This window comes from Oreochromis niloticus, linkage group LG4 (assembly GCF_001858045.2).
Source record: "Oreochromis niloticus isolate F11D_XX linkage group LG4, O_niloticus_UMD_NMBU, whole genome shotgun sequence".
NCBI lineage: Eukaryota > Metazoa > Chordata > Actinopteri > Cichliformes > Cichlidae > Oreochromis > Oreochromis niloticus.
This window is the reverse complement of record NC_031969.2, coordinates 13,179,407-13,204,417: the sequence shown is the minus strand read 5'-3', so window position 1 is coordinate 13,204,417 and position 25,011 is coordinate 13,179,407. Positions and strand designations below refer to the sequence as shown.

The 25,011-nt window shown below is 41.8% G+C and overlaps 1 protein-coding gene across 4 annotated transcripts; it reads left to right on the top strand.

Moving 5' to 3' along the window:
• The first annotated feature begins 195 nt into the window (after positions 1–195).
• epn2 (epsin 2) lies at positions 196–24,976 on the top strand. 4 transcript variants are annotated; one of them, XM_019358064.2, is made up of 10 exons: positions 196–251; positions 10,191–10,953; positions 11,784–11,938; positions 16,335–16,447; positions 17,151–17,255; positions 17,750–17,870; positions 18,788–18,937; positions 19,576–19,668; positions 20,837–21,070; positions 21,339–24,976. In XM_019358064.2, exons 2-10 carry the CDS (start codon positions 10,526–10,528, stop codon positions 21,668–21,670), a joined length of 1,731 nt encoding a protein of 576 aa, XP_019213609.1. In that variant the 5' UTR covers positions 196–251; positions 10,191–10,525; the 3' UTR covers positions 21,671–24,976. The 4 variants fall into 4 exon arrangements, with proteins under 4 accessions (XP_019213609.1, XP_019213610.1, XP_005459504.1 ...); XM_019358065.2 differs by lacking the exon at positions 196–251 and adding an exon at positions 691–728; XM_005459447.4 differs by lacking the exon at positions 196–251 and adding an exon at positions 2,844–3,077.
• The last annotated feature ends 35 nt before the right edge of the window (positions 24,977–25,011 follow it).

Genomic DNA, 25,011 nt, shown 5'->3' with positions numbered 1-25,011 from the left:
ACACATGACACTCCCCTACATAAGCTGTCCTTATAAGTCAGGGCTCTAGAGTGCGACCAATTTTTCAGTGTTGCGAATAAAAAAAATATTTTCGGGTAACAAAAAAAAAAAAAAAACTCTGCAACTCTCCGTGTGGTCAACAACAGACACACATTATGCCCCTATCGTGGACTAAACCAATCAGAGATAGTCAGGGGCGGGACCTCTCTGATTGGCCGTGGTCCAGTTGAAAGTGCAGTTGGAAGAGAGAGGTGAGTAGCTTGAATAAAGCGATATCAATTCATTAACGGATTCCACACAAAGACATAAACACAGAGCGGACCCGACGCATCAGAATCAGCTTTGTCTTTCTCGGCTTTCTCACCCCACGGCCCGAACACGGACACGCTGTCGGAGCTTAGCGATTCTGATGCGTCGGTCCGCGCTGTGTTTCCGTCTTTTTTGCGCTAGATTCTGAGCTGCAGGTTTTGGCTACGTCCACACGTACATGGGTATTTTTGAAAACGGAGATTTTCCGTTTTCGTTTTAAAAAAATAATCCCGTCCACACGTAAACGCAGAAATGAAGGAAAACGCTGCTAGGAACATGCCAAAGCAACAGGTGGCGATATATTCCTAACCGTGTAGAAATGTTGGCCAATCAGAAGTCTAGAAGCCTCGGTAGGAAATAGTAAACAAAGATGGGGGATAGAAGCACAACCGAGTCCTATGTGTGGAGGGACAGTAACTGTGTGTGTATATGTAAGCATTTAAACACTGCAGAGAGTAAAATTAACAGTAACAGTATTGTAGAAATTCATTTCACCGAAACAATAACGTGGCGCACAGTGTGACGTCAAAAAAGGCGCACACCTTTGACGCTGCGTTTTCTCCGTTTTCCTTGTCCACACGTAAATGCAAAAACAGAGTTTTCGAAAATATCCACCCTGGCAGGCGTTTTTAAAAATCTCCGTTTTCAGTCACCGAAAAAGCCGTTTACGTGTGGACGAAAGGTGCAAACGCATAGAAAAATCTGCGTTTTCAAAAAGTTTTCTGCATTATTTATTCGCTAAAAGATTTTTTTTTTTTACCCACCAGTCTACCGTTGTTTACAGCGCTGTCGGCCGCTGTCTTTTTCTTTTCTTTTTCTTTTTTTCACTTAAATGACCTCGGACAAGAAAGCCTAATTTCTGCTGTTCAATACTGAAGAAATTTAAACTTCTTAAAATTATGTAAAATTGCAGAATATTTTTAAGGTTATCTGCTATAAAACGCCAGACCAGGAAAATCTCCTTCATGTTTTTCTGTGTTTTATTCTCAGTTACTTTGACACAAAGGCATCTGCTGTGATGTTCACAATTCTGATGAAGTCTCACATGTATCAGTACTGATAAATTATCAGAATTATAATATTTCTGACTGTCTGAGGCTAAATTGAATCGAATCAGGACTTTGAGAACCGGAATCGAATGGATTATAGAAATCAGTGATGATTCCCAGCCCTAGTGAGCAGCCTAGGCCTGACAGAAGTGGATGTAGCTGTGGGTAATAAGAAAAGATGAAAAGAACTATTGATAACTTTTGTGTTAAGTTAAGGACTGATCCATCTGAAATTCATAGCCAGCTCTGACACGGTGCCATCAATCTTTGAATGCTGAAAAAACAGCAGTGTATCCAGAAAACACATTATACGCTGCAATAAATGCACTGCCCAAGTGTCCCCTCTCCCCACTGCCTTGCAGCAGCAGGCAGCAGCAAACAGGTGTCAGAGGAGCCAAGATGATGATTAAGTTTAACATTTTCTACAATATTGACAAAGCAATTTAAGCACAAGTTTGTCAGTTAATAATTTAGAAATGAATATTGTCTGTATGGACTTCCCCCCCAAAGAAAGTGCACGTGTAAAACTGCGGTGTTAAGCGATGTGGTTGAAAAATTTGAGTGCGCCTAACTTTTGTGCCAGTACGCCTAAATTTTTAAAGTTAGGCGTACTGGTGCGCCCATGTCAAAAAGTTAGTCTAGAGCCCTGCTTATAAGTTGAAAATACCGATAATGGTATCGGGAATGCTGGCCCTGTATTTATTTGTTATCGATCATAACAAAATTTGCAGTATGGCACAGCACTAAAAACAGCCAACTGACATCACATCGGTCATACTGACGTTTGGCTGCTGTCAGCGTTGCAGATTCGTGACATTTTGATCCCTGTCTATTTTTAACTTGCACGCTTTGCATCTACAACCTATACACTTCTATTAATAGCTCACTGCGCACTTTTTAGTAAGGCATCTGCGCCTATTCATAGATGTTGTGCCACGTGTGTCTGGGGCGTGTGACGTGTTGTCCCCCTCCCTCTATTTAAATACCTGTGAAAGAAAATGCGGTTGCGTAGTGACGGTGGGGTGGAAAAAATTAGAGCGATGGAATGCGGTCCTACAAAGTTTGCGCTTTGTAATGACACACCTGCAGTGACAAATCATGACATGCACGTACTTGTGCAATCTACATGTCCGTTTATTTCCTTTTGGCTGCTAACTTTCTTTGACGAAATTGGAAAATGGCTCTTCAAAACTAGATTTACCAGAGAGGACTGTTCGGTTACTAAAACAAAAAAGCTATTCCATAAAAAAAACAAAGTAGTCCAGCACTTTAATATAACCATTCTTGTGGTCACGCATGTCTGCATGTTGTAAATCGTTCATGTGAAAACTTGAAAATTATAATTATCACTTTACAGTCACTTGCTCAGCGACGCACCTTTCCCCCCCGTGGGTTTTCACGAGGGATGAAGGGTCTGTCTCTATCCCTACCAAGTCAAGCCGACATGGTCACACCCTTCCCGGCCAACCCCTACAGCCCACCTCCTGCTCTGCCCGCCATGTTCTGTAGGAGGAGGAGATACGTGTAGTCCTGGCTTTAGCTGGCTTAGCACTAGCAGCATATAGCTAGGCGGAGGCGCAACAAGCTCCTTGAACGCCCAAATAAGTACTCCTGTCTCGGTTTCCCCCTTCTCTTTTTGGAATTAGCTACGTTTGTTTATTGGTTTGACCTCCACTTGGAGTGACACGAGTACCTAAAGTATCCCTCTCAAAAATTCTGGTAAGTTACCTTTGGTTTTCAACACAGTCGCGTTGTTTTGTTTTTCTGGGGTGTCCTGTAATCCAGTTTGCTATGGTGATGTCTCCACTGAGCTCCCGTCTTGGCTGCTAGCTTGAAGGATCGCTAACTAGCTTTACATGCTAGTTGACTGTCCTAACATAGAAAGTACTTTATGAGGCTAACGCGAACGATTGTGCGTTACAGTATAGGATTGGTCGTAAAACCGGTAAATAGTAAACTGTGTTACATCTAGATGGTGAGCGATCAACAGTTGTGTTGTTAGTAGGGTGCTGGAGGGGATGGTGTGTGAACTGGCTGTCCTAACACAAGCTCTGCTAGCTTTGATTCAACTTTTCCCAAAGCCAGGATTTGAAATCGTCTTGTAAATTGGACGCTAGGCGGTGGTTGGTATCTCGGGTGCAAATATCTATAAGTGGAAAAAGTGATCGCTGCAGTGTATTTTTACGCTACAGCAAACTTTTCCGGGTTATGTACTTTTCCAGTGAGCTGAAATGTGTAGTCACCGCTAACTCAATCAATGCTAAGAACTAGAACTTGCCGCAAGTTTGCACTCAACTAGCTGTAGTTAGCGGCAAACCCCTTAGTAGCAAGTGTGGTCGCTATTCTGTGTTAGAGTAAGCTTGCACTGTTTTATACACATACTTATTTCACCTCTATCACCTGGATTTTTGACTGAAAGGATTATAAATAACATTAAGGTAGTTTACTAGCACCAAACGAATGTTAGCTAAAGCTACTTTAGCTTATGTGCTAACTATCAATCACGTCAGTTCAAGGAGACGCCGTGATTTAAAAAAAGAAAAGAAAAAAAGGAGCCAATTAAATTATTTTTATTTTCTCTACCGAAACACGTGTGCTGTTATAGAGGCGAGGGCTAGACAAGAGCATACTACAGTGACTCAGCAGTCCAAAACTTAACGTACTTATTGATATTTTTATCAAAAAAATATCGTTACGACGTGGGCGCTGTCTGTTTACTCTCTTCGTTTCCGACAAGCAGCGAGTAAAGTGTTTGGTTTTTAGATCATTAATACTGGCAGGGTTTTCTTTTCTATTTTCAACATACAACAAAGATGTTTGAGTAAAACCTCTCTTTTCATAGTTGCACTGAACCCGTATTTATGTGGCCTGAGAAGAGGGGCAGCGCTTCCTTTAATGTCAGGATGGTCAGTCAGTTACGGGGGTGACAGATGCATCATCACGGTCCTCCTCCCGTCCCTGTCTTGGCTGGCTTTGTCTCTCTCGGCTAGCAAGAGAGGACAAAAGGTGGGGTGATGCGTCGATCAGATGGTGGTCTCTCCTCCCGTCTCACTGTCTCACAGTGCACGGTTGTAATAGCTCACTTAAACCCACTTTAGTACTGTTTGAACAAGTGTTAGTGCTTATTTGACGCGAGTTTGGCTTTTGGGAGCTTAATCCTTGGGTCTAGGAGAAGATGAGGATTAATTACTTGTGAATGTTGCTCCTGGTTGTACCAGACTGTAAAGGGGTGGTTAAGGAACTGGCTGGATGCCATTACACAGCCTATTATACACCATGTCATTCTGAACAGACAAATATAGTCTTGTCACATTCACACACAGGCGCCCGGTTGTGCAAGCCTACTATCTCGAGATCAGCTTTACTCATTCTGTGTGACAAGGTGGACCTGTTCTCAATGCGCTGCTTCTGAGCCCTTAATGCTAATCACAGTTTACCTAGCTTTTGCCAAAACACACACAAGATAAGTTGAACTTGTTATGATCTAAGGTGACTCACTTAAGTCAAGTGTTCTACGTTTTTCTTTGGAATATATTCATTCATATATTTTTTTAGGACATGAAAAACCCATTCCAAACCTTCACCAGGCAATATGAACAGGTTTGGCTGAAAAACATGAATCATTCTTTGATCTAATGATTGGGGTGATTCTGTAAAACAAGGGTTGATTTGGAAAACTTTTTAGCCTGTTGCAGTTAAATCCTGTACATGTGGTTTGAGAAGATACCTTGGTGGGTTCTCTCTTGATGCACAATGACATTCAGATTCTGTGAAATCAGGTGATGTGAATAGAGCTGAAAAATTAAGTTTGAATCAAGCGGGACTGCCCTGTAGATTGTGGATTCTTCTTCAGGTGAAAGTGAGAATCAGAAATGAAGGACAAGTGTATTGATGCTGTTTGAGGGCTACAGTGCCTTTTTGCTTCTGTGTCACTTTTATGTAGAGAAGGGGGGGGGACGCTTGGAGAAAAGTGAGTGAAAATGTAGGACTTAATGGTAAGTTAGGAAATTATATTTCTGTAACTTGATTCCAACTGTCAGCTATACACATCTATATCCTATTGCCGGTCAGGAGTGAATCATTATGGGTTTCCTCATGCAAGCAACATGAGGCAGAACTTCTCATTGCGTTTGATATGAACCGTAATGAAGAGGACATCATTATTGTTCCCTTATTTGGTTATTTCCTTGTCCGGGGTAGATTTCTCTCTAGAAGCTTGTTGAAAGCTAGAACTCTAACCTCAGGAACAGATTGGGCTTGGGTCTGTAATGTTGTATCTCCTCTGTGATTTTGTTCTGTCCTCCTCTGCTTCATCCTGCACCGGGAGTAATTTGTGTGCACACAGTGTAGGATGATTTTAAAAATTGCCCGATTGCTCTATGCCGTAACCATGACTGACTTCCTGCCTGCCTCGTCCACCGCCCATTGTTTAACTTCCATCGTCTCGCTACATTAGTGGACCAAAGAACTGCTCCTGAAATGTGCTGTGGTGCGTCTAGTGGAATTGCCTTGAGTTGCTGTGACATGTGGCATGAGTGGCTGTGGCTGTGATATGGGCACCCCAGTGGGAATTGAAGGGTAGTGTTTGGCCATTACTCATCGTCTGCCTAAACGGGGGAGGAAGGAGCTTCAGAGACGCACCCACTCTGGGTTGCAATCTTTCCGTTGAGAGCGGGCACACTGGTGCATGAGGAGAAGATGGACCCATTCATAGAGCAAGGCATGCTAGGATGTTTCTGCTACTAGTGTCACCTGGTTTTGGGAGACCTGCACCACAAACTGGAGTGTAAAAGAACTCCAAAAATGAATGAATTGATGAAACTCTTTTGTGTGTGCTGTGTGCACGCAGAACTCCGTGTCACTAACAAGTGACAAACTAATATATACAGGACTCGTTAGTTGTGGGTAAATTATGCCAAACTTCCCTTTCAGTTTATTCACAGAAAAGTCAGAAAGGTGCAGTTTTTTTTTTTTTCTTTGGTCTCAAAGAGACAGAAAGTTGTAGTTGTGTTCAGCCTAATGTGTCTTACTTCATGCTGATGATGTTGATACTGAAACGACATATTGCGCATTCCTGCACTGCCGGCACAGCAATAACTTCTGAGCATTTCCTGCCAAGCCAAGATTAAAGCTTTTGTAATGATGGACCTCTGGTGCACAGAGATTAATGTCTCAGTCACGTTTCTTTCCCCGTCTGTATCTTTAGATATTCGTAGTTTGGCGATACAGATTGTTAAATACATGACAAATAATTTCATTTTATTTAAGATGAACACTCATTGCGCACAGGTCATTTGTTTACAGTTGGTCGAAGCCGGGAGGTTTTATAAGTAAGCGGCATTACAGTGTTATTATTAAATACCGTTGATGGAATTCATAGAAAGTTGTAGATATCTGTACTGTGTGACTTGATTTGCAATTCAAAAAGGGAATTTCTCATGACGCGCTACTACATCACTGCTGCTAGTTCATGCTGTCGAGACCAATCGTTATTCCTGTCAGGCGATGGTTAGCGTTTATATTATAACTTTATACATACACATATTTATTTATTTTTGGGGGAAATTTATCACAACTGTTCTGTGTATATTAGTCCATCAGTTCACTGGTGTTTTCCACAGTAAGGCCTCATTTGTTTTTTGTTTTTCTGATTTTGACCTCTGCACGTAACAGTAAATGGCACTTTGTCCCATTTGACTATGATGGTAGTGCGGTTAGTGTTTTTCTCAGCCTGTATTTAATGGGTTATTTCTGTTCCTCTTCCTCCTTCAAAATTAGTCCAACTCTATGGCCATAATAAATGCATATTTGGTCTGTTGTTTGGCTGCAGGGCACGGGCACTCTTTTGCCTTTGCCTTCTGTCGCATTCTAAGGAATGATCGCTGGGTATTTTTACTTATTTACTTTATTTATTACGTTCTCTTACAAAAGCAAAAATTGCCATGGATTAGACAACTGTTGCATGAAAAACCAGGCGATATATAGACACCACATATTTAAATATATTATAAATGGCTTTGTGTTGAAATAGGGAACAGGGTGGACTAACAGCTCATCTTTAATGTGTGTGAGTCAGATACAGACAGGCCAGAAAGAAAAGGAGGAAGAGACTGAATGGGTGGCGACAGATGTGTTCGAGTTCATCTGGTGCCGTTAAAAAGCAGACCCTGGACTCAATTATTTCACGCTTAAACTGCTATCCCGCATTGTGTGCTGGCGGTTTGACGGGGAAGATGACATGCTTAATGATTTTTGACATAACTATAACCTGCACTGTCAGCATGAAGACTTATTTCTTTACACACGCACATAAACACAAGTCTTGTGTGCAGTCTTCTTTTGGGATTGGCGTGAACTAAGCACAGAAGGACTGAGTGAAGGCAGGCTGGGGATATCTACTGGTTTGTGTGTGTCGGGGGTGGGGTGGGGGGTTTGTTCCGGGATGTGAATGGGGGTTGCAGGAGGGTGGGATGGACAAGACAGACTCTCCTCTCTTCCTCCTGTCTGCTACGGGTGAATAGGTGATTATAGCAGCAGATGTGTCATTAGGTCTGAGCAGTATTCATGCGGATGCAGGGTGAGGAGGAGGGTGACGAGGGAACGTTCAGAGAGTGTGTGTGTGTGTGTGTGTCGGAGTCATGCTCTACAGGAATCACGTTTCACTGGCGTTAAGTGAATTTATGGGATGTGCCAAGTTGTTTTCTTATCCTCCTTTCTTCACCCCCGTCCCCTCCAGCTGTCTTTCCATGACATTGCTAGACAGGAAGCTCCCTGAAACAAATACATGCACATTGTCTGTATTTAACTTCTATATGCATTGAAAAAACGCATTCTTGTGCTTAATACAGTCCACACAGACTTGCACTTATATGTATGAAAGAACTTTGTTGGGCTTGCCTGTGCACGCCTGGCATTGAGCTCTGATCAATGAAGAGGATAAGTCATCATAGGTTTGCCTACAAGGCATCGAGGCAGGCAAACAATGGGCACCGACATCCCAAACTGCAGTTTATTACTGATAACAGTGATAGCTGCATTTGCAGTCCAAGCACAACTCTGTTAATGGGGCCTTGCAGTAGTACGCTGTTCTTTTCCAGCACCAGCAGCAGATTTAAACGTGTTATGTAAGCCTTAGGTGTTGCATACTTAAGCAAGTTTTCACGGTCAAGAGTTTTTCACATGGCACTTGGGTGTGTACGTTACGCCGCTGTGAGTCTCCGCCCACTATCCATACTTGTCTGTGTGTCAGGCAGGAAGTGATTAGTGGCTGCTTTGCTGATCTTTTAGAAACAAGTACTGAGGCGTCATCAGTCACTTCTGTGGTATTCATCTGACTGGAAATGGATTATCTCCCCTGCCACCCACCAGAGGGTGGAAACTCATTCTTACTGTTAATGCTGTGAAGATAAAGGCGTCTCATTCTCAGACTTGTTAGAGAATTGTGCTTGAATATATCGGGGTATTAAAAAAGCAAAGCTCTTATTTTATACATACAGTGCTTATTAGACCACCTGTTGTTAAAAAAATACATGTTTTAAAAAATGTCACTAACTAAATGTTACTGAATTTAAGTTTTTATACCCAGAATTTAAGCCGACACCCTGGACTTTTCTGAGAAGTCAGAAATTACTGCTTTTTGTGCTCAGCTGTAATTTGGCATCCTAATCAAAAAATAATAATATGCTTTAATATTTTTGTCTGCTTTTGAAAAACAGTAAATTCGAAAACAATAATTTTATATTTTAGCATTAAAAATAAAAATTTGATTAAAGAGCTTGTGCACACCGATGGATTAACCATTTCAGTGATTGCCAATACTGTTAATTTAAATCTTTGCAAATAAAGTTAAAAAAAAAAAACAACCCAAAAAGCGTAAAAGCAAAATTTAAAATTCAGCTCTGCTAAAAATTAGTTAACAGTTTTGTGCCTGCTGTGGTCAAATTACCGTTGGTCAGCTGCTATCAGGGTGAATTACCTTGATAACGTCTATTAACTTAGAGCAATATTATACATACACACTGCTCTCTTTGTTATATTTACACCTTATCAGGTTTTTAAAAAAATCCCTGAACAATATTTTAAGGACATATTTGTACTCAATAACCTGGTGCTCAAGATTAAAATGTTAGATTATTGCTGACCTCTTTATATGGCGTGTTGTTTCATTGTAATTGTCTTCACATTGTCCTCCAAGCCCACACAAAGAGTATGCACCTGAAGCCCTCTTGGAAGAGTTTGGGAATGGTGTGACCACACAGATTTGTGTTTTGTTTCACAAAAATCTCCACCATCCCTCCTAGTAATTTGCCATCGTGTCAAAGTTACTGTAAACTTCAGTGAAATTATAAAAGTGGAAAGAATTGTTGTTCACAGCACCGTGACTTTGTATGATATGGAGGGGGCATGCATGGAAATTGCTTATCTAAGTGTGAAAGTATGAAACATGTTTGTCTAGTTTCAAAAAGGAAGGTGCTTACAGCTGCTCTTGTGATTACACATTGATGTGAGCTTACTGTTTAGCTGTAGAACTTCATGAAAGACATTCAGATTAGCGTGTGACTTCAGCTGTTCAGAAATCTGAAATGTAGCAATGCGTAGGTTTTTCTTGGCCTATTGAGGTTTTGATTTGTTATTGCTGGCATGTGACATTACTTTAGGGGCGTGAAACTTAAATAAAGACGATACATATTAAGCTGATGTTGTGTTTAAGACACTCTGAGTGATTCCAAGTATTGTAAAGTATGCTTGTTTTTTTTGGGTTTCTGGTCCTTGCCTATATTTGTTTTTCATGTTGTTCTTTAAACTAACCTGTTATTTGTCATCTTGGTCTAGGTGATGGCATGGTCATGTGTTCAGCCGGCACTGTGGGTGTGGAAATGGTTTTAACAGACGCTGTGTTGGAGGACTCGGGAACACTGCACTGGCCTGGAGGAGCCTCATAAACAGCCGCGTACATCCGCAAACCACTTTGTTACACGAAAACATTAACAAAACACCGCCGTGACAAAGGACACAGAAACGCGGGCAAACAACACAAGCTTCACCTGAAGGGCACGTTTGTAACTTCTGGGTGTGTGTAACCCAAATATTGTTGGTGTCCCAGCTGCTCTCCTTGTGTGAGAGTGTACGTTTGATTTCTTCTTGTCTGTCCCATCTTAACCGCCACCATGCCAAGCACCATCCGCCGGCAGATGAAGAACATGGTCAACAACTACTCCGAAGCGGAGAAGAAAGTCCGAGAGGCCACGTCCAACGACCCCTGGGGGCCGTCGTCTTCACTCATGTCGGACATCGCCGACCTCACTTACAACGTGGTGGCCTTCAGCGAGATCATGAACATGATCTGGAAACGACTCAACGACCACGGCAAGAACTGGCGCCACGTCTACAAGGCGCTCACCTTGCTCGACTACCTGATCAAGACGGGCTCAGAGAGAGTAGCGCTGCAGTGCAAAGAAAACATCTTCGCCATCCAGACTCTGAAGGACTTCCAGTACATTGACAGAGATGGCAAGGACCAGGGCATCAACGTCAGGGAGAAGAGCAAGCAGCTAGTGGTCTTACTCAAAGACGAAGACCGCCTCAAAGGAGAGAGGTGAGACCCCCTTTTTTTTTTTTTTTTGCCTTGCAGCAGAGTGCATCACCGTCCTTTCTGCTCTTCTGCTTGCAGCACAGGCATCAAATCTTAGAGAGGTCAAACTAACCACGACCTTTAATACAGAGGAAGCAACAAAGTTCAAAAGGCTGTCTTAGTCTACGTGACTAGATCAAAACATCTGTATTACGTGAGAGATTCTTAAGTGTAGTTTAAGAGCTCCATACCTTCTTACTAAAACAGTTAATCCTTGGAAATAACTCTGTAACACTTCTTATCTTTATCACTTGTAATGTGTGCAAAGAATGTTGCTGGCTACAGATTTAATACATTTCCTGTCTTAACAGTCTGGCATGACTTTGTTCTTTCAGTGATTTTTATTTTATTTATTTTTTCCCCCTTCCTCCACTTCAACTTGTCGGCGTATTTAGAAATATGTGATCATTCCAAGACTTGCAGTTTTGACATCTGCCTTTTTATTACACACACACACAGTCTCGAACTATACACAGAACAGAGAAAATGTTTTGGTTGCAACTGCAGTCTTTCCAGTATTATCTTAATTGGTCTGTGGGGATTTGTTTGACAGCATGTTTAATCTAAAATAATCATTTTGGCACTTGAGTATTGAAACCACTTGAAACCCTGATTCTCGGGGTAATTCTGCTATTAGATGTTCTCGCTTTGTTTGGTTTCGTGGCTCCATCGTCGTGTCACTCTAGTATCTCATTCTTATTCGTCCTGTTAGACTTAACACTAGAGTTTCTTAGCTTAAGTCTAGATGATTGATCACAGATATTGATCATATATTATCCCTTTTGTCCCGCTAGGTCTCAGGCTTTGAAGACCAAAGAGCGTATGGCCCAGGTGTCCACAGGGAGCAGTCATATGGGATTTGGCCGAGGCTCATCTCAACCCAACCTCTCCACTTCCTACAGTGAAGAGTATGGCAGATCAGAGGGATCACCTGCTTCCTATCATGGCTGTGAGTACTGGATTATAATTACCAGTCGGCTTAACAGAAAAAAAGGTGTCACACCATATGTTTAAGCAAAAAAAAAAAAAAACAATCGTGCAGTGTGCTCGATTATGGTTACTGTATCACAGTTGGTGTAACTTTGGCCTACATCCTGAAATCTGCCCCTCCCCCTGTCCTATCTCTGGCTAGCACTCCTGCATTCCTTAGTTCTCTCTCCCACACACACACACACACACACACAGAAGAGGAAGAAGACCCCCCAATCATCTTTTATCCACATGGCAAAGGAATCTGCTTCCCTTTATAGTGATGCACTCGTTTCTCTAGAGACCGCACGACAGTGACAATGTAGCAGAGTACACGGAAACCACTAAGGGTCAGTTTTATAATATTTCAGAACTCTTGTCAAAGAAGGAAATAATATCCCGTTCATTCCATGATGTAGAGTAAATACAATACAGGGTTGTTCATACTTGGTGGCATCTTTAGGTGATTTTGCTGGAGTGTCTAAACTGAACTCTTTTCCTTTCACACTCTAACCTCCCGCCCAGTCCTTTGTACACAGCAGGATGACTTTGTGTCTGTGTGTGTGCGTGCACGCCTATGGATGTGGGTTTGTTGCCATGCATTTGGTTTCAGGCTGCCCAGACTTGTCTAGCATCCTTATGGAGTGTACACCAAGCTCTCATTTATGGCCCACATTCCTGTGTGTACATTGTGTTTGAGTGCGTGGCTCAGAGGCGGAAGCTACAGCAGCTGAGTCATCAGTGCAGAAAACTGATGGAGGATCTGGCCAATAGGCGTTAGGCTGTGGGAGTTGCTAGGGGAGATTTTTGGGATTCCAGGCGAACTTTCCGAGTATTGTTGTCCAGACAGGGTGTGAATAAATGGCCGTGTGAGACTGTAGGTGTAAAGCTGGCCCCCGGTTACCAAAATTGACCTCACCTTGGGCCTAAAAATCTTGAAATTTTATTTTTTATCTTCTGTGGTTGTTTCTTTTGCATTTAGATAATTGCTGCCGTTTTGTTTCAGCATTTTAACAAGTAAAATGCATGAAAATAATCGGAAAATATACAGTCTGAAATATCTAGTAATTACTATCCAGTAATTAAAACAAAAAAAATATTTGGTTTTATAGTGTCACACACTCATGTGCCACATACAGCCAGGTTTGAAACCTTGTCTCTTTTGCCACTTATCTAGGTCACAGAAGCAGTCTAATGGGTCAAATTATGGTTAAGTGAAGGTAGTGCGTGGGCAGCTGAATAGAGCATCTGTTGTCAGATGGGGTTGGTATCAGAAATAAGTGGTACAACCGGTTTGTGGGCTACTCTGTGTTGTTGCTGGTCCATCAGCCAGCTACAGAGAAGAGTGTAGTTCTAGCATACAAAGTTCAACAGTGTGTTTAAAAACATGCTGGATGCCAGCACACGTTTCAACCAGTGTGCATTTAACTGACACACAGCATCATCTACATTGCACACTGCACATGTGGATGCATACAAAAAAATGTTTTTTGTTTTTTTTAAAGAGATCATATGTACACACCATATGTTTGATACCCCTGATCTACAAAGACGGGAAGAATGGTGGCTGCTCATGGTTCTCACACATGAAAAAGTCTCGTGTGCCATTAGCGCCACATAAATCCACGCAAGATGACACAAGTGGCCATCAGCCCATTTCAGCACAAAAACCCAGCCTCCTTCTCTTCATAGCTGGAATTGCATGGTGCTCATGCAGCCTTAATGTAGTTGGATGCCTTCACTTTTGTGGAATTGGAATATCATTAAAGACAGCATGAACCAAAGTGGAGATGCCAAGATAAGAAATTATTTAACTAGCGTCTTATCAGCTCTCTAAAGATGGAAAAACTAAGAATGTTGAAATGTTTTCTGAAAACAGGCAGAGATTTGTCTGTAACATGTGCCAGATGACTCGATTATCCATATATGGTTCATTCCCACAGTGGTGGGTAAGGAACTGGTGTGTTTTAGTTGGCTTTCAGTTTTTGTTTATTTGCCTTTCTGTTTTGTGGCAGCTCAGTATGTCTTCAGGCTCAGTGGTCTTTTTAAATCTGACAAGAAAAAATTCTTTTTCTTCTGCTAGACGACTGCATAGCGTGTGTGTGTTTATGACATAATGGTAAATTTACAAGAGAGTCAGCACGTGTTCTTCAAGAGCCAAAGCTTTTTTTTTTCCCCCTCTGATTTGTCAGACATAATTGTGTTTGTATGGTTACACTGTGCCTGTTTTAGCTTTAGTACAGCTGTTCAAGGCAGGCATGGAAGAGGTTGAAGCCATAGCTCATAGTTCCAGCTAAACAAACACACCTTTTACCTCGGTTACTTTCTCAGGAAATGCATAGTCTGGAGTCGGAGCAGCAGAGACATGGGTTTGATGAGGAGGAAGGAAAGGAAGAACATCAGAAATATGGAGACAAATCTGAAGCCAATACCTAGAAAACCTGCACACAAGTGTGGTTGTTGCTGTCTTTGTTTACAACACTTTTTGTACTCAGACTCTCCACAGTGGGACCACCCTAAGCATCTGTGCACTTGCATGGGACTTTGAATATGAACATTTCTCTGAGTCTGCAGACTTTAACTGAAGACTTTTGACTGTTTTTTGCTAAATTGGTAACCTAAAACAGTAAAGGTACAGTAAGCAGAGGAAAGAAATGTTGTTCTGCTGTTTATTGTTATGTGACAGTATTTGGCTACCTGCTGTTGTGGTCATTAATTGCATGGTTTTAGAGTTTCACTCAAATAAAACACGTTTGACTTTGCTGACTTTTGCTACTCTCTAGAATGAAACCATTTGACTTTTGCGAACATTCATCGCATTATTTCTTGAAGCATCCTGAGTTGATAGCGGTGAAGCTTTTTAGACACTCCTGTTATTGGTAATCCTCTATGTAATGTATAAATGATGCTTCTGTTGCTACAGAGCACGGGCTACATATGAGCTTAATCTGTTTTTGTGTTACTGCCTATCAGGTTTCTTTAACCATTTCAAAGAAGACTGGGCCTCTTGATTTTAAGGGAAATGTCTTTAATTTGTACCATCTTCTTATAATGGAAACATTTGATCGGGCAAATTGTCTGTGTACGTTTACAGATAACTTGCTGATGTGATGTGTATTTTCAAAAATGTCTTTTCGGGGTAGGAGGATGTTAGTCAAAGTGAAGTTTCAAAGTTAGTCGCATCAAAGAGTGAAACTAACATTTAGTCTTTCCGCACGTCATATTTGTGTTACTTGGGTTTTTTGGCCTTGGGATTCTACAGCTGCTCGGGGTTCGGCGCATATTTAAAAAAGAAATTAAGCATGATTATGATCATGAAAAAATAAGTGTGTTTTTTGTAGGCAAATTATAATATAATGGCTGGCGTGTTTGTGTGAAGATGAGAGACGAAAGAAGGAAAAACAAAAGTACCCCAAAGGGAAAATTTGCTTTGTACTTAAAAAAAAAAAAAAAAAAAGTGTGTGTGTGTGTGTGTGTGTATATGTGTATATATATGTGTGTATATATATATATATATATATATATATATATATATATATATATATATATATATATATATATATATATATATATATATATACATATATATATATATATACATATATACATATAACATATATATATACACATATATATATATATATATATATATATATATATATATATATATATATATATACATATATATATATATATATATATATATATATATATATATATATATATACATATATATACATATATATAGGGTGTAATGGAGGTTAAATAACTATCATCACATAGAAAAGCACACGTTAAGCAGAAGAAAATCCAGGTCATTATACACATACATATATTCTTTGCACACCCACAACATTCACAGAAAAATAAAGTCGAAAGAATGACATAGCAAGAAAAGCCAAATATGATGATGGGTTGTGTTTCCCATGGAAATGAGTTGCTGTTTCCACACTGAGACACAGTCACACTTTCAGTTCAGTTGAAGAAGACACCATAGGCCGCCATAGTGAGTGTCTTTCTACGCTCTTTCTTATGTTGTTCGAGCTAGCTGGCGTGTATGTTTGTTTGTTTGCCACGTGCGATGTCTGCGTGTTTTGTGCTGCCACATGGCCCGACTTAATCCAATAAGCTGAACGGACCTATCGTCTCCCACGGGCTCGCAGTGAAGACCTATGATCACATACACACAAACACACACACTGTGCTTTCTGTGCAGGCTAATAAAATACTAAATGTGTCTTGCATTACTACTGGACATTGTGTGATTGCATCTGTTGTGACAGAAGTTGTCTTAAAGTACCAGTTAGTGTATAATGAACTGTGACGTCTTGCCCTGTGGCAGTAACATTAACATACATTCTGATTTTGCTGCTTAGCTACGTCTCCAAACGCCGGTTCAGAACTGGAACAGGCCAGACCTCAGACCAGCGGAGAGGAAGAGCTGCAGCTGCAACTTGCCTTGGCCATGAGCAGAGAGGCTGCAGAGCAGGTATGCACACACACGCATATGCTAACATGCCAGACATGCCTGTTTCAAGTCGAGGTGGGCAGATTGATTTGGATATCGAATATGTATCAGAATACTTTAATAATCCCTAAGAAAATTGGTGTCAGTATCAGTAACATAAAGTTTCTAGCCCGTAAAGACATTTGCAGACCTGTAGTACCTTGCCACATCCTAAAGAACAAAGCATACGTGGCAGTGGTAAGTTATTTAGCTGAAAAATTGCGATGCACTCCTGGTAGTTGGTTCGGATTGGGGGCCAAAGGGGAAAATGAACCAGAGTTTGATTAAAGCTGACTAAACGCAGCAGGTGTGAAAACAACCTTAGAGAAAGCCACACTTATATTCCAGGTCTTCAAAAAGCCCATATTCAAAAAAAGCTGAAAGGAGTGTTTTGTTGTGTTAACTAATTATTTATATTGGAAAAAAATCACAGTGATTTAGCATGATTAAGCTACCTTTATAAGTCCACAACTGGCATTACTGGCCCTGTATTTACTTGGTATTAGCTTGATGTCAATATTTTCAGTATTGCACAGCACTAGGTTTCAGTAAACATACAATAAATGAGCCTATTTTGCAGTTAATAAGATTAGTAGTACAAAAATGTATCTTTAATTGAACACCACTTTGAAAAATGTAATGTTGAGAAGAATGAGATAAGTTACACATTGGTTGGTCTTTCCAGGAGGAGCGCATACGCCGAGGAGATGACCTGAGACTACAAATGGCCTTAGAGGAGAGTAAGAAAGAAGGCCCGGGCTCTGCAAAAGTTGCCAAGAAGAAAAAAGAGGTAAAAAGCACATAAGCGTAGTGGCTGCGGTGACTCAGTTATTCCATTATCGCAAACACGTTCCTGAAATAGTCTTGTCTCTCCCCATCTCCTTTTTCTGCCTGACCCTGTCTGCTCCCTTCAGTAGCCGTAATGAAGCCGCTAACTGGCAGCAGACTGCCGAGTTTATTTGTCATTATTCTGCCTGAATAAGTGCCCGGCTGCAGTTTGAGGCCACGGAGAGATAAAGAGTTGAAGACGTACGGTTGCACGACAATGACTCATGTTGTTCTCAATGCGTAATGACATAACTACCCTCTCTGTGTTTGAACAGTATTCATGTGCAGGATAATGGCCAACGGATTGTCTTTCCTACTTTTTTCCATTTCATGTATTCCTTGTATATCTTTAATCACCCCCTTTGTATATTTCCTCTTTTGTCTCCATGCTTATTTTTCCTTTTATCTGGTCTCCTGCCGTTTGGTTATTTTCTAACCCACTGTCTCTCTTTGTAGCCACAGTCCTCTTTGATGGATCTAATGGATGTCCCTGAGCCTCGTGCCAGTGCTGACCCCTGGGGTGCGGGAGCTGGGGCCGGAGCTGCCGCTGCATCAGCAGACCCATGGCAGCCTTATGGTATATACATACACACAATCTCGCTCTCTTGAAAGTTGTTACATCATGTGATATCTACATACTATCACTGAGAAGTGTGTGTGTGTGTGTGTGAAAGAGATTTCTGCTCTCCACCTGCAGCTTGCAGGACTGTGACTCTTTGTTACACAGGAATGCTGCTGCACTGGTTCAGCAGCATTACTGCACTGAGGGTTGGGGAGGGTGAGAGTTAGCGGAAGACACTGTGAAGGAAGGGAGCATGATACTGGGGAAAAAAGCAGGCTCGGGGAGTCTGATATGTAATACTCCTCTGTCATGATGAGGTTGGCGTGTGAGAGGGTGTGTCTACGTGGATAGATTGAACTGAAATGAACTCCTATGCAGTAATTACTCAGTTTATTTCAGTATTTGTTAGTCTCAGGTTTACAGAGAATTTGTTTAGATGTTTAATTAAGGAAGGGCACGATAGTTTCACTTGCAGCATAATCACAGACGGAATCACATATGTGAGATTTTTAGGCAATTATAACACAGATTCTTTGGAGTCCTAAGTGAAATCACATGATCCCTCGCGTTGCGTGTTCTCTGTACTCTGTGAAATGTACCTAATGATAAAATTTGAGGACTGTTACAAAAGAGCGGCAGCCCAGAAATGAGGGAGCTTACTGCGTTTTTATCCCTTATCTGTTGTGTGTTTGGTTGACCATTCATTCTGGATTCTGTGATGTAATTCAGTAACATAAATAATTTTTCAAGGATAAGGGGCTTGTTGGCTTTCCTTCCTCAACTCGAGGCTGGACTGATGTATTCAGTGGGGCCCAGGGGGGCTCAGCGCATTAAATTAACCCTGCTTTTCACCAGTTCACTCCCCTCTCTTTACCTGTATTTACCTTTAATCCCTCACCCACACAACATTGAATGTCTCCCCCTCTCTCCAGGATCTGCCCCTAAGCCAGCAACCTCAGTGGACCCATGGGGCAGTTCTACTGTCCCACCCATCAAGAGCAGTGATCCCTGGGCGCCCAACTCCATTCCTGCTTCTGACCCATGGGGTTCTGCAGCAGCCCGCCCCAAACCCTCCAACACAGGTAACCTTTTTTCCCCCCTCCCTCTCTCTCCCTCTCTCTCTCTCTCCACAGCACTAAACATAGCCAGCTTTGCTACCAACTAAGTACCAAGGTGACCTGTCACGTTGTGATTAATAAATTTAAGTTGCAAGTACACGATGTTTTAAAAAGAATCATCCGATTTCAGAAGAATCTTGCAGTGACTTTTAGAATACACGGCTGAATTTAAGTTTCACATAGAGAACTTACGTTTACAACTGTGCAGTGCGTTTACCTCCTGACACAGCATGTGTGATTGTCTGGAGTCGGTGCATCCACTGCTGTTGTTATGCTACCTACCGGCAATCACGTGAAACTCTCGAACCCCTCTAAGTGTTTTGATCGTTGCCGTTGAACAGCTGCAGAATTAAAGCACTCTGAATTCTTGTTTATACGTTTTTGTATTGTATAGTTTTCCAAGGTTTTAAGGAAAATGCAGTCAACGTGAAAACTCAAACTCACAACAGAGCAACACAACACGAAGTATTCATCGTCATTCATACTCATATTGTATTCCATTTGTCTTTTTATGTATTTGCTCTGTGTTTATGTGACCTTTGTCTACTCTGTGTATTCTTGTCTTGTATTCTTGCATTTGTGTATGCATTTTCTCCTTTCAGGTAGCTTTGACCTGTTGAGCGCATCCAATGGTACATCCAAAGAAGACTTCTCAGAGTTTGATAGCCTGCGCTCTTCCTCCTCTGTCCCCACTGGTACTCACCCTGTCTTTGTCTCTCTAATGACATGGAGTCTGTGTTGTTGTTGTTGTTGTTGTTGTTTTTTGTTTTTCTCAGTGTCTGTCTGTGCAGATGGGTTGCTTCTGCATGGCACAGACACACACGCGTCTTGTGTTTATATGTCAGTAGCACCAGACTGGAGCAAAGGCAGCATTAGAACCACTAAAATTAGGTTTTTAAGCTGATTTGGCAGTAATTGTATCAAATTGTGGCCGGGAAACGGCTCTTTGCTCCGGTCTGGTTCCATTTCACTGTGGTGTAATCTGGGGCAGCTTTTGAAGGTACATTGTTAAATAAATGATCAGACTCAGTTTAGGGAAACCCTCTCAGATATGACCTGATTCTTGTTAAATCTCGATTTGGGAATTTACATCTAAATTTAAACTAATCCTATTCACAGCTCCATTCAGGTCTGTGTCTGATAAGGTTCAAGTGAACGGTTTGGACGGTGTTATGCTCTAGTCTGAGTGTGGGGGGATGATGTCGGTGTCAGACTTTTGCTCTAGCTCAACACTAACGCAGCACTAATGCAGTCAAAGAGGTGGTGAGGAAAAGAATAAAGTAACCTTCTATGGAGCCGATTTGAGCTTCAGCTGAAATCTACAAGATTTATGGGGCATTGTAGGTCTATCTCATCTTACCATGGGCGTTTCTTAGGTCTGCTACACTTCATTCTTATTTTATGGCAGCAGTTTTCATCTTTGACATTTCCGTTTGCGTGTGTTTGTGTGTGTGCATGCGCGTGCTGTTGTTAGTAAGCTGGGTTTATGAGTGCATCAGTGAATGTCTCTACTGCTATCTGACTGCTGCCACAACAAACAGCCAGGCTGTCTGCCTCTGATGTCCTCTCATAATAGCGTCTTCTGATCATTTTATGGCATCACTCAGTTTCGTTTTACTCTCAGTCTGAATCTGGTTTGCTCATGTGCTGATAAACATGTCCACTAGTAGGTCGGTGACTCTGAGAAATCCAAATGGACAGCAAGTGTAGAAAACAAAATAAAATACCACAGTAAATTAATCCTTTTTGTTCAAAATACTACTCTTCGGTATCGCAGATGCATTAAATGCAAAATGCTTTGCCCAATTCTGAAAGCAGCTCGTTCAGCTGTAAAATACGACTACTTCTACTTTTGTTCTTCAGGTGATATGGGCATTGCATCCTCTGTCCCCTCCCAAGTCAGCCTGGCCAGCAGTAGCAGCCTGGACATATTTGATCCCCTTCCCACCTCAGCATCTACTTCCATCATCACAAACCCAACTAGAAAGACTCCTGAGTCCTTCCTGGGTCCCAATGCTGCCCTGGTCAATTTAGACTCTCTGGTGACCAAACCGGCCCAGCCTGCACCAGTTGTCAACCCATTCTTGGCTTCAACAGGTGGGAGAGCAAAGAGAATGTGAAATTTAATATTTTTCATATATATATATATATATATCTATATATATATATGTGTGTGTGTGTGTGTTTGTGTTATCTGTATTCTAACAATCTTATTTTTGTGAGTGGGATGGGTGAAGAAGAAGTGTTAGCTTTTGAAGTATTTTAGTGAATACTTTATATAAATTGACATAGCCCAACTAAACACAATGTGCTGTTGTAGTGATGTGTTTTCTTCCTTTGTCCGTTATCCCCTCACTTTATTTAGGTGGCTCTGCTCCAACCCCGGCCAACCCCTTCCAAGTGAGCCAGCCAGCTCCCCCCACCCTCAACCAGATGCGCGTCAGCCCGATGCCCTCTGGCTTTGGCAACATGGCAGAGCCCGCAGGCCTCTCCTCCATGCCTCCTCAGCCCGTCCCCATCGTCCCTCTGGCAGGTATGGCCCCCATGGGCCACTCGATGCCTGGAGTAGGTGCTGTGGGAGGCGTGGGGATGAGCACAGGGATTCCATCCTCCATGTCCATTCCCCAGCCCCTGATGAGCATGCCCCCCCAGGCTGGGACTCAAAACACCGGAACCACCAACCCGTTCCTTTTGTGAAAGGATGACAGGGAGAGGGACATCATGGAGTAACCCTTCCTTTTACTCTTCAACTTTAGCCCCTCAACAAGCTTCAAAACGAACAAGGAGACGTCTTATCTCAATTATCCATTTATAACCAACTCCAAGCCAGAGTCCCAGCAGGGCCCTCTCCTACCTTACCACACTCCCTAACTCCTTTCTTCTCTCTTTCTTTCTCTCCTACAAGCTGGCTAGTCCTGTGTTCCATGCTGATCTAATGATAATGTTGATGACCACAAAGAGTTTGCATCAGTCCACAGACTTTTAAGAGTAGCTTCAGTGTTTACAGTTTTTCCACTGAGGCAGGACTCGGCCAGTCTCTCCTCCCTGTCCTTCTCTCAATCATTTCTCCCTTACTTGTTCCCTTTAGGACCGCTCCTCTCCTCTTCTGTGGTGGAGTGACAGGAGAGTCTGACTGTTCTAATGCCAGGATCTTATCTCTTCACTAGAGCTAATCTTTTATAAGCCCTGTCAGCTGGTGTGTGTGTGTGAGAGAGTGCACATCTCAGTACTTTTACACTGTGTATTTTCCAGCGAGTCAACTTCCACTCACTGGAGTAAAGATGAGAGATGGTTAGATGTGTTTATACTCTGTGTGTGAGTGTGTGTGTGTGTTACAAAGCAGGAATTTTGCACAATTTTTTGCTTTTTTTTCCTTCTTCTTTGTTTCTTTATTTTCTGCGACTGTTGGGCTCACCGTTACACCTTAGCTTAGGGAGGACGTCCAGCCGCGTAAAACAGCCGAGTCGACACATATACACACACACAAAAACACAGTGCCTCGGCTCATGGTCACAACTCTCATCTGGTCACTTCCCCTAACCTCGGACCTTTTTTCAGACCCTCCAGATGAGCTTTGACCTCAGTGGTTCACAGGAATAACAATGAACGCTTCTCAGAGGAGATGTTTTGTTTGTTTGTTTGTTTTTTAAATATCTGTGTGTTTTTGCTCACATGCAAGTGTACTGATACTAACTGCTACATGTTGAGCCCCCCCAAAATGTTTGTAGTGAAAAAGACATGAACTGTGGTGGCATCAGTATTTTTTTTTTTGCTATATAAATAGGATGCAGTGAGGCATCATGGGACAGTTTTGTTTTTTTGTAAGTTTGTTTCAAGGCTCAAAGGGATAAGTGTGGAAGGAGGATTGTGTGTGTGTGTCTGTGTGTATATGTGCAAGTTTGCAGGAGAAATACATTTAGTTTCCAAGTGTACTTTCATGAACAAGTTTTCCCATTTCTCAGTCTGATAAGTACAAACTGACTTGGAATTAGTTTCTGAAATGACTCAAAACAAGGGGCAACTTGGGCATCAACAGCCTTAAGTGTGTGTGTGTGTGTGTGTCTGTGTGTGCGTGCGTGCCCGCGTGTTTGCAGCAGATATCAGTGATTATTGCTTTAACAAAAAAAACATTTTAAAGCATACGTCAGACACTTTGCATTGTGGGAAGAGTTTACCTCTGACTGGATTTGCTGGCGCTAATCTATCTACAGGATTACATACCTAGTGGGGACACACACTCACTCACACACACATTTTCAAAGGGGGTTGTTCCAGGATCAGTCTATTGATAGCACAGGGAATCCCACAGCAAACAACAGCGAGTCATGTTATGTAAACGTGCGGTTGTTTTCTTCTGTTGGTTACTTTATTTTGTTTTTGTTTGTGTTAGGTGTAAATCCATAGCAAAGCCTATCAGAGTTTTGGAGCTGTGTACCTAGCTAAGCCATGTGTCATCTTTATTTTTTATTTTTTTTTTCCTGTTGCTCTAGTTTGTGTCACCCTATGGGTAGGCTATGTAATTCTCTTCTCTTAGAAGCACAACTGTTACCAAAGTCATAGCGACTGTGATTTCGGAGGATGCCGTACTCTGATTACTTTGAACAGTAGAGTCACCGCTTACTGACATTTTTTTTTTTTTCCCCTTCTTTCTGTTTATTGATGCTCTTGATATCAGAGACTCCATTGTTAAAATGTTTTATATTTCAGAGCTGTTTTACATTTTGTTCAGAGTTTTGTGTAAGAAAGTGTTACTGTTGGCTGAACATCAGCACATTTACTGACAGCGAGCTGAGTGTCTTGTCTTTCGTCATTTTGGTTGTGAAAGGTGGGTTGATGACATTCAGCTATGGATGAATTGCACCAGGTGTACAGACCCTTTTTTTGTGTAAGTCAGAATAGTTTCTTCAGTTCTTTCTCAATAACTGCCAATGTGACTGTGGAAAGCTTGTTTTTCCTTCCTTGTTAATTTTTCTTTTGATGTGGATTGGCGCCCCCTCGTGGTCTGCTCTGGTATGATAGCTACTCTGCAGGACCGTGGAGACGTCCACTTAAAGCAGACCTTCATTTCTCTCAGGCAAAAACAAAAGGGGGGCAGCTCCGACCGTACGTGTGCGTATGCTTTTCACGAGGGTGGCGGTGGTGATTGCTTTTTACGTTTGGGGGGGTCCTGAATGAATGAATGGATGCAACCCCTGCAGACCAGCAAGCATTTTTTAAATTTTTTTTAATCTAAACTAAATATATGCAAAAATAAAAGAAGGAAAAAGTGAACGAGATAAAAACAGACTTAACGCTTGATGTGTTTTGCAGAATAAAATTTGCTAACTAAGTCTTGTTCATGGAAACACTACTATGATATTCTAGCTCAAGATGTGTCACCTTCTCACCGGCCTTGGATTTCACTGCGGGCCTGACCTTAAACTTCACTCTCAGCAATTGCAGGAAAGTTTGTAGAGGCGTCGAAAAGAGAACAAAGGCTTCGAGCAGTCGCGCTCAAACAGTCGGAGAACGCTGCAGCTGGCAAACGGTTTTTCTTGAATCCCTGGCAGCGTTTTTCAGTTGTGACTATGGTGCAGTGAAAATGTGGCCTGTGTGTAGCGAGCTCCTCTGTGTTACATTATGTATTCACTATGCTTTTATCAAGAGGACTAACTGACCTTACAGGCTGTCTATCTTTGTATGCATAAACAGCCTCCTTTATTCTTTTCTTTTTCTGTCTATTTACCTTTCTCATAGTACTGGGAGCAGGCTGCTTTTTTCTTTTTATTGGATACGTGCTCAACCCGTTGGCATTATAACTGTATAATATAATTTATCATTTGTACTATTGTAACATACTGTTCTTCTGTATACCTTATTATTCTGTGTAATGGGTTTTTGTAGGAAAAGTCATTGTGGTATTTTAACGGCATCTAAACAAATGAACGCAGCAGGCTCCGCACCCCTGTCGGATGAGGACAACTGTAGCTGCAACTGGTTCAAAATAAACTGTGTATCACTTCAGCTCTGTCCGCTCTGCTGCCTCTCCTTGTATGTTG